The 12,295-nt window shown below is 37.8% G+C and overlaps 1 protein-coding gene across 2 annotated transcripts in view; it reads right to left on the reverse strand.

Annotated features, from left to right (window-relative positions):
* Positions 1-700: 700 nt before the first annotated feature.
* HSPBAP1 (HSPB1 associated protein 1) overlaps positions 701-12,295 on the reverse strand; it is a 60,941-nt gene continuing 49,346 nt past the window's right edge. Inside the window, exons 6-8 of one of the 2 annotated variants that reach the window (XM_043594328.1) lie at positions 11,616-11,699; positions 1,728-1,838; positions 701-1,600 (exon numbers count right to left, since the gene is read on the reverse strand). In XM_043594328.1, coding sequence (XP_043450263.1) covers positions 1,061-1,600; positions 1,728-1,838; positions 11,616-11,699 — 735 coding nt within the window. In that variant the 3' untranslated portion in view covers positions 701-1,060. The remainder of the gene's footprint in view (positions 1,601-1,727; positions 1,839-11,615; positions 11,700-12,295) is intronic. The other variant, XM_043594327.1, reaches the window with a different exon arrangement.

Genomic DNA, 12,295 nt, shown 5'->3' on the forward strand with positions numbered 1-12,295 from the left:
GGTGGCTCAGTCAGTTGAGCAACTGACTCTTGATTTTGCCTCAGGTCATGATCCCAGGGTTGTAGTATCAAGCTCTGCTTTGGGCTCTGTGCAGAGTATGGAGACGGCTTGAGATATTCTCTCTCTCTCTCTCTCTCTCCTTCTGCCCCTCTCCCCCACTCGCTCTCAAAAAAAATATTATTTTGCTTATCTTTTCTGTTATATATTTGTTTCACAAATGGTTACTCAGAAATCAACATACTTTTCTAATTCTAAATTCTTACTTTGTAATAGTAATAATTATCCCCAGATCTTCTTGCAAATGTAATGAAAGTAGGTAGGAGCAATTTCACTAAATCAAACTTTTAGTTAGTTTCAGGAGTCAGTAACCTCCAGTGCTTTTCATTCCCAGGACTGGTGTTTCTAGATGTCTCAGTTCCTTCCATATGGAGGACTTATATTGGACCCCCATCTACTTTTTTTCCTGCTCTAGATGGCAGGGGTTAACCAGTGAGAATTCTGCAGGTGTCACAAGTGTGATCACTTCAGATCAAGGCTAGAATCCACCCAATGGATGCATTAGGCCAGGGTTTGTCACACTTTTTCTGTAAGGGGACAGACAGTATTTTCAGCTCTGTGGGCCAACTGTCTTAGTCACTACTCAACTCTGACACTGTAACTCTAAAGCTGCCATAGACAATATGTAAATGAATGGCATGGCTGTGTTCCAAAAAAAATTTATTTACAAAACAAGCAGCAGGCTGACCTCTGCTTGAGGCTGCTGAAGAGATTACTTTCTGTTAAGAACACCTGGGACTTACACTTGAGGTAGGCTGAAAGGATAGGATGGGACAGGAAAGGCAAAGTCACTGAAGAAAGAAGGCCCAACAAATAACAAAGAGCCAGTTTGTCCAAGGAGCAATGTTCATGAATGAAGGTGGCAAGAGACTGAAACACAATTAGGTAAGAACAAGTACATTTATAAGCATGTACCATTAATTTTTGCTCTTCCATCTTTTATTTAAAAATCACACCGTTTCAAAAAAATATTTTAAAAGTATTATTTTTAAAGCCATTTTCCTTAGAACCACAAACTTCTTCCTTGTATCAGAAGCTGTGCCACTATCCTGGTTACTTGTGGGTTCAGCAAGCAGTCTAGCAAGTCATCTGTAGAAATAAGTGTTTGAGAAGGAGCCATATTACTATTTGAAGCATTTTGCTCCACAATTGCATCCTCACTTTTACTCATCATTCGTTGCCTCTTGGTACAATGCAATTTTCCAGAGTGTTCTCCATCTTCTCCAACAAAGTCTTTACCATCACCTTCAAATATACTTCCTGTCTTTGAGGGTAGTTCTTCAGAAGTCAGTATTACAGGAACCAGATCAGGGCCAAAGAGACTTGCTGCCTCCTGTTTTACCACTCCCAAGCTTAAGTCCTGGCTGCCTGTCTGTTCCATCTCCATGTGATTGTGCACATTTAATCCTTCCTTTTTCATGTGCTCTCTGTTTGTTCTCATTGCTTGGACTTCTACTACCTTAGATGTTCTGTAATAATCGAAAAGGGCGGAAACAGCTCTATTTAAGTAGCGACAATTGACTTCATGGGATGTTTCCTCAACCTAAGGAAAAAGAAAAACTCTTTAGAATGGATATATGCATTTACATGAATTAGAAAGCAAATGTTCTAGCCAGGGTCGATTTATTACAGGAAATTAATTGCCATGATGAAATCCAGAAGCGGCCTACCTCAGTTGGGTTTAACCAAGCTCTGGTATTGTATGGGTCCTCTGCAGTTTTGAGGGCACACACAAGTATGCGTGTGATTGCTTCTTCTACCCGGGCTTGGTGGTCCTCTTCCTGAGTCAATATCAAAAAACACATTTTTTTTTCATTTGTCTGTATGTGTCATGGCTTAAAACAGAATAGAGTTTAATTGAGTGTCCTATTGTCTTATTAATATAAGCTTTGTTATAGAAGGAATGAACATGCTGTTGGAAAACCACAACTTTTATGTATTCACTATCACCTGCCATCTAGAAGAGCTGCAGAATATTTCACCAACCAAACGGAAGTATTATCCTGTCTATAAGACATAGGCCTTAAGTATGAGCCATCTTGTGATGTTTTTTCCAATTTTTTCCATTTGTTGACATGTTTAACATTTTTTTTTTTTTTAAAAAGCACTGAATTTGATAAGCTAATTGAGGAATGGAAGAAAAGTTGTAATAAACATTCTTGGCCATAAGAATGGAATGGCTAAAAGTCCAAATACGTTTTTTTTAAAGATACAATAAGCAAAGACTATAGCATTAATGACAAATTACATTAAAATCAACTTCTGTTCATCAAAAGGCACCAAAAGGGAAAAAACAAACCAGATGTCTGTAACACATAAAACTGGTAGGAGATTAATATCCAGAATATGTAAAGAATCTGCACACATCAGTAAGACAAACAACCCAATCTTTTAAAATGGGGAAAAAGGGGGTACCTGTGTGGCTAAGTCAGTTAAGCCTCCAACTCTTGATTTTGGCTCGGGTCATGAGTTCATGATTCATGGGTTCAAGCCCTGCACCAGGCTCCACGCTGACTGCATGGAGTCTGCTTGGGACTCTCTCCCTTTATCTCTGCCCCTCCCCTGCTCATGCTTGAGCTCACTCACTCTCTCTCTCTCAAAATAAGTAAAAAATTTTTAAAAATGGGCAAAAGACATGAAGACAAGCATTTCAAAAAAGAGCAATCACATGACTAATAAACATGAAAATATGCTATTAATAATAAGGAGATACAAATCGAGAAACTGATGAAATTGGTGAAAGAGAGTCTCATAATTCCAAGTGGTGGAGAAATGTGCATTGACAGACTCACTGATGGTGGGAGTACAAACTGGGACAGCAGTTTGGAAAACATGTTGGCATTATCTTGTAAAATTGAGTGCTGTATACTCTACAGACCAGCAATTCTACTCCTAGAGAAGTACATAGTTTTTAGAGAAACTCTTGTACATGTGTAACAGAATATTCTATTTATAAAAACAAAAAATAGGAAACACTCAATTATCCAGCAACAGAACAAAGAACCAATAAACTGGGTACATTAATATAAGACAGTATTATACCACTGTGAAAAGGAATGAAATCCCCATGATAAGACACCACTTCACACTAGAATGGCTATAATAAAAAAGATAATATCAAGTGTTGGTGAGGAAGTGGAGAAATCAGAATCTTTGTACATTGCTGGTGAAACAATACTGCTTGGGAAACAGCCTGGCAGTTTCTCAAAAGGCTAAACACAGAGTTGCTATATGTGATGGTTAATTTTAAAGTTTATTTATTTTGAGAGAAAGAAAGAGTGATTGTAAGTGGGGGAGGGGTATAGAGATTGGGAGAGAGAGAATCGCAACCAGGCTCTGTGCTGTCAGTGAGGGCTTGAGCTCACAAGTTGTGAGATTATGACCTGACCCAAAATCAAGAGTCAGATGTTTAACTGACTGAGCCACCCAGGCGCCCCTGTGATGGTTAATTTTATTAGTCAACTTGGTTAGGCTATGGTACCCAGTTGTCAAACCCTACCTAGTCTAAATGTTGCTGTGAAAATACTTTATAGAGGTGATTAACCTTTACAATCAGTTGACTTTAAGGAGATTATCCTCAATAATGTAGGTGGACCTCATGTGAAGGCCTTAAAAGCAAAGACTAAGGTTTCCTGGAGAAGGGATTCTGCCTCATGATTGTAATAGAAATCTTGAGACCCTGAGTGAGTAGGTTTCTGGTCTGCCAGCCATCCTACAGATTTCAGACTCCAGACTTAAACTTCAACTCTTGTCTGAGTTTCCAGCCTCCTGGCCTGTCCTTAGGATCCATTAATATACCATATGATCCAGAAATTCCACTCCCAGATGGCCACACAGGAGAAATGAAAACATATGTTCACATAAAAAATTGTACACAAATGTTAACAGTAGCATTATTCATAATAGCAAAAAGTCGACACAAGCCACATATCCACCAGGTGATGAGTAGATAAACAAAATGTAGTATATTCATTCAGTGGAATATTATTCAGCCATAAAAGGGAATGAATTATCGGGGCACCTGGATGGCTCAGTCAGTTAAGCGACCAAATCTTGATTTCAGCACAGGTCATGATCTCACTGTCGGTGAGATAGAGCTGGGCATCAGGCTCTGAACTGACAGCACAGAGTCTGCTTGGGATTCTCTCTCTCCCTCTCTCTCTGCCCCTCCCCTGCTCCCACTCTCTCTCTCTAAAAATAAATAAATAAACGTTTAAAAAAAAAGCCAAAACGTTAAAATGTTTTTTTTTTTAATTTTTGTTAATGTTTATTTATTTTTTGAGAGAGAGACAGAGCGTGAGCAGGGGAGGGGCAGAGAGAGAGAGGGAGACACAGAATCTGAAGCAGGATCCAGGCTCTGAGCTGTCAGCACAGAGCCTGATGCAGGGCTCAAACTCACGGACCGCGAGATCATGACCTGAGTCGAAGTCGGACGCTTAACTGACTGAGCCACCCAGACACCCCTAAAATGTCTTTTAAAAAAGGGAAGATAGTATGATATATGCTACAACATAGATGAATCTTGAAAATACATAATGCTGAGTGAAAGATGCTGGCCACAAAAGACCACATACTACATGATTCCCAAATTGGCAAATCTATAGAGAAAGAAAATAGGTTGGTGATTGCCTAAAGCTAGAGGGGAAAATAGGTTGGTGATTGCCTACAGCTAGAGGGGAGCAACTACTAACACGCAAGGGGTTTCTTTTCAGGTTGATGAAAATGTTCTAAAATTGATTATAGTATGATCGCACAATTCCTTTTTTTTTTTTTTTATGAAATCAATTCACTTTTTAAAAAAAAAATTTTTTTAACGTTTATTTATTTTTGGGACAGAGAGAGACAGAGCATGAACGGGGGAGGGGCAGAGAGAGAGGGAGACACAGAATCGGAAGCAGGCTCCAGGCTCTGAGCCATCAGCCCAGAGCCCGACACGGGGTTCGAACTCATGGACCCCGAGATCGTGACCTGAGCTGAAGTCGGACGCCCAAACGACTGAGCCACCCAGGCGCCCCAATTCACTTTTTTTTAAGTATATGAAATTTATTGTCAAATTGGTTTCCATACAGCACCCAGTGTTCATCCCAAAAGATGCCGTCTTCAATAACCATCACCCACCCTCCCCTTCCTCCCACCCCCCATCAGCCCTCAGTTTGTTCTCATTTTTTAAGAGTCTCTTATGCTTTGGTTCTCTCCCACTCTAACCTCTCTTTTTTTTTTTTTCCTTCCCCTCCCCCATGGGTTCCTGTTAAGTTTCTCAGGATCCACATAAGAGTGAAAACATATGTTATCTGTCTTTCTCTGTATGGCTTATTTCACTTAGCATAACACTCTCCAGTTCCGTCCACATTGCTACAAAGGGCCATATTTCATTCTTTCTCATTGCCACATAGTACTCCATTGTGTATATAAACCACAATTTCTTTATCCATTCATCAGTTGATGGACATTTAGGCTCTTTCCATAATTGATCGCACAATTCCTGAATATACTTAAAATTTCTGAACTTCACGCTTTATTGTTTTTCCACAGAGTATTCAAATGCACTTATTTGGGATCCTAAAATAGTTCTATTCTAGTCCATTTGCTTCTTAATGGGCTTTTAAAAAGCTGCACTTTTTTAAAGCTACCAAAACTAGTAAAAGAAGTAAAACTCCTCGAAGCTCTCAAAAACCTCCAAGAAATTTTTTTAATTGAGGTATAATTGACACACAATGTTACATTCATTTCAGGTGTACAACATAGTGACTCAACAACTTATACACTGCTATGCTCACCACGAGTGTAGTCACCATCTGTCACATACAACATTCCTACAATTCCACTGACTCTATTCCCTATGCTGTACCTTTCATCCCCGTGACTCATTCATTCCATAACTGGAAGGCTGTACCTCCCCCTACCCTTCATCCAGAAAGGAGAGGAGTGGGGGGGATGAGTGAAATTACACCATTACAAATATGTTACATATATATTATTTTACATGTATAAATACAATAAGACACAAAAATGGAAAAATTATTAGAGCAAGAGGAAAGTTGTTAAATAATTAACAAAAATATTCTTTAAAGTTTGGGGGAAAATATTAATAAAGTAAATATATTTCAATACTAAAAGAATAAGGAGGAATACTAAAAGAAACAGATTTTAAAAAGGCACAATTGAGAAGAATTGAGAATATACTTTATCCTTTGGAAAATATTAAAATAGAATCTGCACCACTTTAACAGAGAAACAAAGAACAGATGAATATTGTACCACCTGAACAGAACTAAAATTTCTACTTTTTTCCCCAAATCTATGTGACTTGTGACAAGAATACCAGAGTCAGGAGTTTGCCTGAGTTACCGAATATTTTACGTTTTAAAACCTAAGGGTTTTTGGAGTCAAATTTGGCAACGTGAAAAAACTATGGTTCAGTGCTTGAAGAGATAAGGATAAAAGCAACACATGACAGAGGAAGATATAATTACTCAGCTCCTAATCTGCATTCCAGTTTTTCAAGGAAGAATGAATGAACTGTGAAGTATATAGAAGTTATAGAAGGAACTACATTTCTGGCTTGGTGAAGGACAGAAATCATCTACTTTAAGTCAGCGTAACTTTATATACTCAATGACACCAATCCTTTGAAAAATTCTAAGAGAGACAGCTGAACAGACAGTATAAAACAAGCTTCTAAAAAACTCCTGGGGCCAGGTGAACTCAAATCTAAATAAAACAGGAACAAATGGTATTCTATATAGTACGTTAAGAAAGAATACATCACAACCAAGTATGATTTGTTCCAGAAATTGATGGCCCATACTAGAAAATCCATTGATTTAATTTACTCAAATACCAAATATTTACTAAAGAGGAGTTTTATTTGATCATTTCCATCGACGCTTAAAAGGCATTCAACAAAGTTTAACACCTTTCCTGAATTAAAAAACCCCAACAAAATAAGTAATGAATTGACAGATACTTAACCTGATAATATATATATATATATATATATATATATATACATATATATATATATATATATATACAACTCACCCACAAATTCAGCATTTTACTTCAAGAAAAATCACTAGAGAATTCTCTCTAAAATCAGAAAAAGACAAGGATGCCCCCTATCTCCATTATTTTGTATTATTGATTTGGAAGTACTAGCCAATGTGATTGGACAAAGGAAAATAACTACAGGAAAACCAATTGGAAAGGAACAGGTAAAAGTATCTTAATTTTCAGATAATCTGAGAGATACCTTAAAACCCAAGAAAGTCAATAAAAAAATCACTACACACAAGAAAATAATTCAAATTAACACAAAAATCAATAGTCTTCATATACACCAACAACATCCACTCAAATGATATAATGGAAGAGAAGACCCACCTCACTTACCATAGCAGCCAAAAACAGATAAAATGCCCAGGAATAAACCTTGAAAAGAAATGTGTAAATCCAATGTGAGGAAAACTTTAAAACAATCCTGGAACAAAGACAACTAGACTTGGACGAGAAGAAAGATATCTCATTCCTGGATAGGACATTTCAACACCATACAGCTCATATAAAATTTAATATAAATGGAACAAAAATATCAATCATTTTTTTCCCTGAAGGTAGATGAACTGACTCTAAAGATCACATGAAAAAACAAATTCAAGAAGAGTCAGGGAAACACGGCAAAAAAAAAAAAAAAAAAAAAGGGTTTCTGGCCTTACAGATACTAAAACCATACTGTAAGACTTCTCTAGATAAAACAGGGTGAAGTGTTGAAAGAACATGAAGAAAGGCCAATGGAAGAAACAGACCCAACCAAATACACATAGATATCTAGTATATGATTAAAGCAACATTTCAAATCACCAGAGAAAAGACAGACTTTAAAATAAATGATGTCCCTGACAATTCTATTATCATTTGGTAAAAGATAAAAATAGATCTCAGAATGCCTGAGTAGCGCAGTCAGTTAAGCTTCCAACTTCAGCTCAGGTCATGATCTCACCGTCAGTGAGTTTGAGCCTGCTTTGGACTCTGTGCTGACAGCACAGAGCCTGGAGCCTGCTTTGGATTCTGTTTCTCCTGCTCTCTCTCTCTGCCCCTCCACTGCACTCTCTCTCTCTCTCAAAAATAAATAAACATTAAAAAATTAAAAAAAAAAATAGATCGCAACCTTACATCATACATTAGTAAAAACCACTAAGTGGATGAGAGACCTAAATGTAAAAAAATGAAACAATCCAAGTTCTAAACTCCTTTATGACCTGGAAAAAGGAAATGTTTTTCTAACTATGATTCAGAAATCAGAAGCAATAACATTCAACAATATATCCTGTTGGTGAGGCTGTGGAGGAAAGAAACACATCATGTACTACTGATGGAAATGCAAAATGGCACAATCACTGTAAAGTAGAATTTGGCAAAACCTAACAAAATTAAAGATCCATTTACCTCGTGATTTGGCTAACCCACTTTTAAGACTACCCAAAGACACTCTCCTGGCAAATATAAAAGAACATGTGCACAAGGTTACTCACTGGCACTATTTCTAATTACAAAAGGCTGGAAACAACCCAAACATCCATCTACATGGGAACCAGTGAATAAATGATTCTGTGCCATATAATGGGGTACTGAACAGCTGTTGGGGAAAAAAGTGAAGATATCTCTGTAATATCATGTAGTCAAGTTCAGAATAGTATTGTTGTGTGAAAAAAGCAGGGTGCAGAACACTGTAACTTATTACTTTCTGTGTAAGAAAGGAGAGGAACTAAGAGGGAATATATATGGATAAGCATACAAATCAAATATATAAAGGTTTGTTTATATTCTTATTCACATATAAAGTCACAAATATATTTGTTCATTTACTTAATTATTTCCATATATGTTCACAAAGAAGATACACTGGAATGATAAACTAGAAATAATTAAAAACAGAGCCCTGCCCAAGGGAAGAAAGATGGAATCCAGAGAGGGACAGAGAGGAAAAGGAGAATTCTCTACATATACTTTTTAATACCATTTTAACAAGTTAAATGATTAACATATTCAAAATATTAAATTAGGTCAAAATGGGAAAAAAAGTAAATCCTAATGTTGAAAACAAACTGAAACAAACAAATCTACCTAAAATTAGTAACATGACCACAAGTGAAAAGAATCCCTTCACAGTAATTTCTAAACACAGTACTTTGTACCCCCTTACTGGAATATGGTCTAACAATAAAAAGGATCAAAAAGAATCTTAAATTTTATTGGCAAGTTTTGTGGTTAGTAATATTGATATTGGAATTTTGAAACTGCAAATGTGAACATCTTAAACATATATAGGTGAATAAAGGAAATAAGCAGATGTTACTGTAAGGATGGATCTGGATTTTCAGTGTAAGAGAAGAGATAAAAACACAGAAACAAATAGGGAAAAAATTTATAATATTAATCTTGAATTAGAAATATAAATATATCCATATCTACCTATCTACCTACCTACCTATCTATCTTACAATCTAGCTTTATCACTTAAAGGTCTGGAAACAGTGACACACCAGTAAAAATGAACGACAGCCTTAGAGCCCCAATCTCAGTTTCTAAGTACCATCCCTCACTGAAACGAACCATGACCACTTGGAGAAATTACTGATTTCCAAGTGTGAAGCAAGGAAAATACAAGGCAATCCTGAGATATCTTCTTGTACTAGAAAGCAAGGATACATTCTAGGATGAATGAGGACATACCAAAAGGGCACAGGCCTGCTTGAGGGAGTTCACTAACAACACAGAAGAGAACCAAATTCAAAACTATCTTGGCAAGCTGGAATGCTCAACGAAATGACCATGACAACAGCTGAGAGAGGTGACTGGAGTCCTGGATGCAGGTTTAAATAACCAGCTTTACAGCTTCACAAGGGAGGGCAGCCAGACATGGAAGCTGATCATGTGAACAAAAGCACTGGATATTCTCAAGCTGAATATGAACCCAAAGTGAGATCAGATTCCTAAAGGCTAATGCAATATTATAAGCAGCACTGAATAAATCCAGGATCTAAGTCATGTGAGACAGAAATCATATTCCATGAGCTGAGGCCTCCTGGTATTTGTACATTAGGAGGGCTACTCTTGACATAATAGTCCTTCCTCCTCCTCATAGCAATTTCTGTTTTTAAACACTTCCCATGTGTTAGGCAGCGGATTAGTTTTCCCCAACTTCAGTCTCACAACTACCCTACTGAGGTGGGTGCAATCATAATCTCCATTCTGCAAGTGAGGAAACTTAGGCTTAATGAGATTAGCTAACTATCTAGGTTAGCCAGCTAATAAAGGTACAGACCTGAAACTTAAACCTACCAAGTTCCAAAGTCTATGACCAAAATGGTGAAGAATCTGGAAAAAAATAAAAGTCATATAAAAAACAGTATTAAAGAAACCAGAGGTTTTGAGCCTGGGAAAGAAAAATTTAAGGAGACATATGGCAGGTATCTTCAAATATTTAAAAAAGAAAAAAATTCAGGGTGCCTGAGTGGCTCAACCAGTTAAATGGCTGACTCTTAATCTCAGCTCAGGTCCTGATCTCAGGGTCGTGAGTTCAAGTCCCACACTGGGCTCTGCAGTGGGCATGAAGCCTACTTAAAAAAAAAATGTGCATAGTTTCAGAAATAATCGGTACATTGATAAGCAGGCGGGTGACAGCTCCACTATTTAACAATGAAAAGAGCTACCTTGAGAGTGAAGCACTGTCAGGACTGGGAGTGGATGGTATTTTGACATTTGCCCCAACTACAATTCAGCATGCTACCAGCAGAACTGAGTAACTAACTGAGTCTACAAATCTCCCACCGTTCCTCTCACCTAATCCCAATAGTACAGCTTCTTGTGATTAGTATTCATTATGCTCCACCCATGACAAAGCCCTCCCCATTACCAAAGGATGAGGAAATCCCGAGGGGAGGATACAGTAGCCAAAGAGAAACGAGAGGTGCATTCAAAACCTTTGCAATCAAAGCCTCTGGTTAAAGAGGCACAGGTGCAATGAAGGCCTTGGTTGAACCACACTGGGCAGCCATTTTCATTGTCAAGTAGAGCAGGTGACCAGGATTAAGCAGGGCATATTTCAGGGAAAAGTCCTCTGGCAGAAATGAAATGATAAAGTCTTGGCACTCAAAGACTCTACTTTAAGGAAATGTATAAGCCAGGACAAAGAATTGTGCAATTAGTAATAAGGACCCTGAACCAAGAAGCAGTTATCTCTGGCCCAGATGGTATAGAAAGGACTGGTAATGTGAACATACACGGCAGATCTAGACAGGCCCAACACAGTTCTCCTAATAACACTAGTCAAAGGAGAAGACCCTGCACACCAACACTGGGGCCCATCATGTGCCCTGAAAAGAAAGAATGGTGCATCACCGAGAATCCTAATTCCAACCTAAACACCCATTAACACAGCATAGAATACATCAATGATAGCATATCAAACCAAAGTTAATACTGGACCTTTTTTTATAGACAGACTATATATACCTTAAAAGCAGGGATTACATTTACTTAAAAAAAAAAAAAAGTACCAGCTCAATCCATGAGTTTATACTGACAGTGACGGGATCGATGGATTCTACGTAATGCCACCAGTGTCTGGGAACAAACAGAACCTGAAAAGCAAACAAAAAGTAAGTTAGCACAAGAACAGCACATTTTGTTTTTATGTCAGAATCAGACCCTAGCTGAAACTGCTAGGAATACATACAAATTTATAGTAACATTGCTGTCGGAAAGGGAAACAAGAAACAAAAACAAACACGCAATCTTTGTATTCCTTTTTTTAATTGACAAGTTCATATCTTCTACAAAGAATATTGCTAGCTTTCCAGTCTCCTTAATCCTAAACCTGTTCTGTCTGCATCTAAATATTAGTAAAGGACTCTGAGATTCTAAGTTTTCCTCCTTTCCAATGCAAACAAGTTGTACGCATTCTGAAAGAAGGCATAGGTAAAAATATAGGAAGTAGTTTGTCTTCTCATGGTCTAAAAATGAAGCCAATGAAGAAACAATAGGTGGAAAGGGAGCACTGGATAAGTGATAACTTAGAGGATCGGACGTTGGTGCTAGAGAACGTCAGAGGTGGGAGATGCAGGCAGGAACCAGGGAGGGCAGGGGCAGCCCAGATGGAGGAAGTGCGGTCTGAACCAGGGTTAGGAGAGAATGTAGACAGAGGAAAGAATGAGGACATGTCAGGAGGGAGAAGTAG

This window comes from Prionailurus bengalensis, chromosome C2, assembly GCF_016509475.1.
Source record: "Prionailurus bengalensis isolate Pbe53 chromosome C2, Fcat_Pben_1.1_paternal_pri, whole genome shotgun sequence".
Classification (NCBI taxonomy): Eukaryota; Metazoa; Chordata; class Mammalia; order Carnivora; family Felidae; genus Prionailurus; species Prionailurus bengalensis.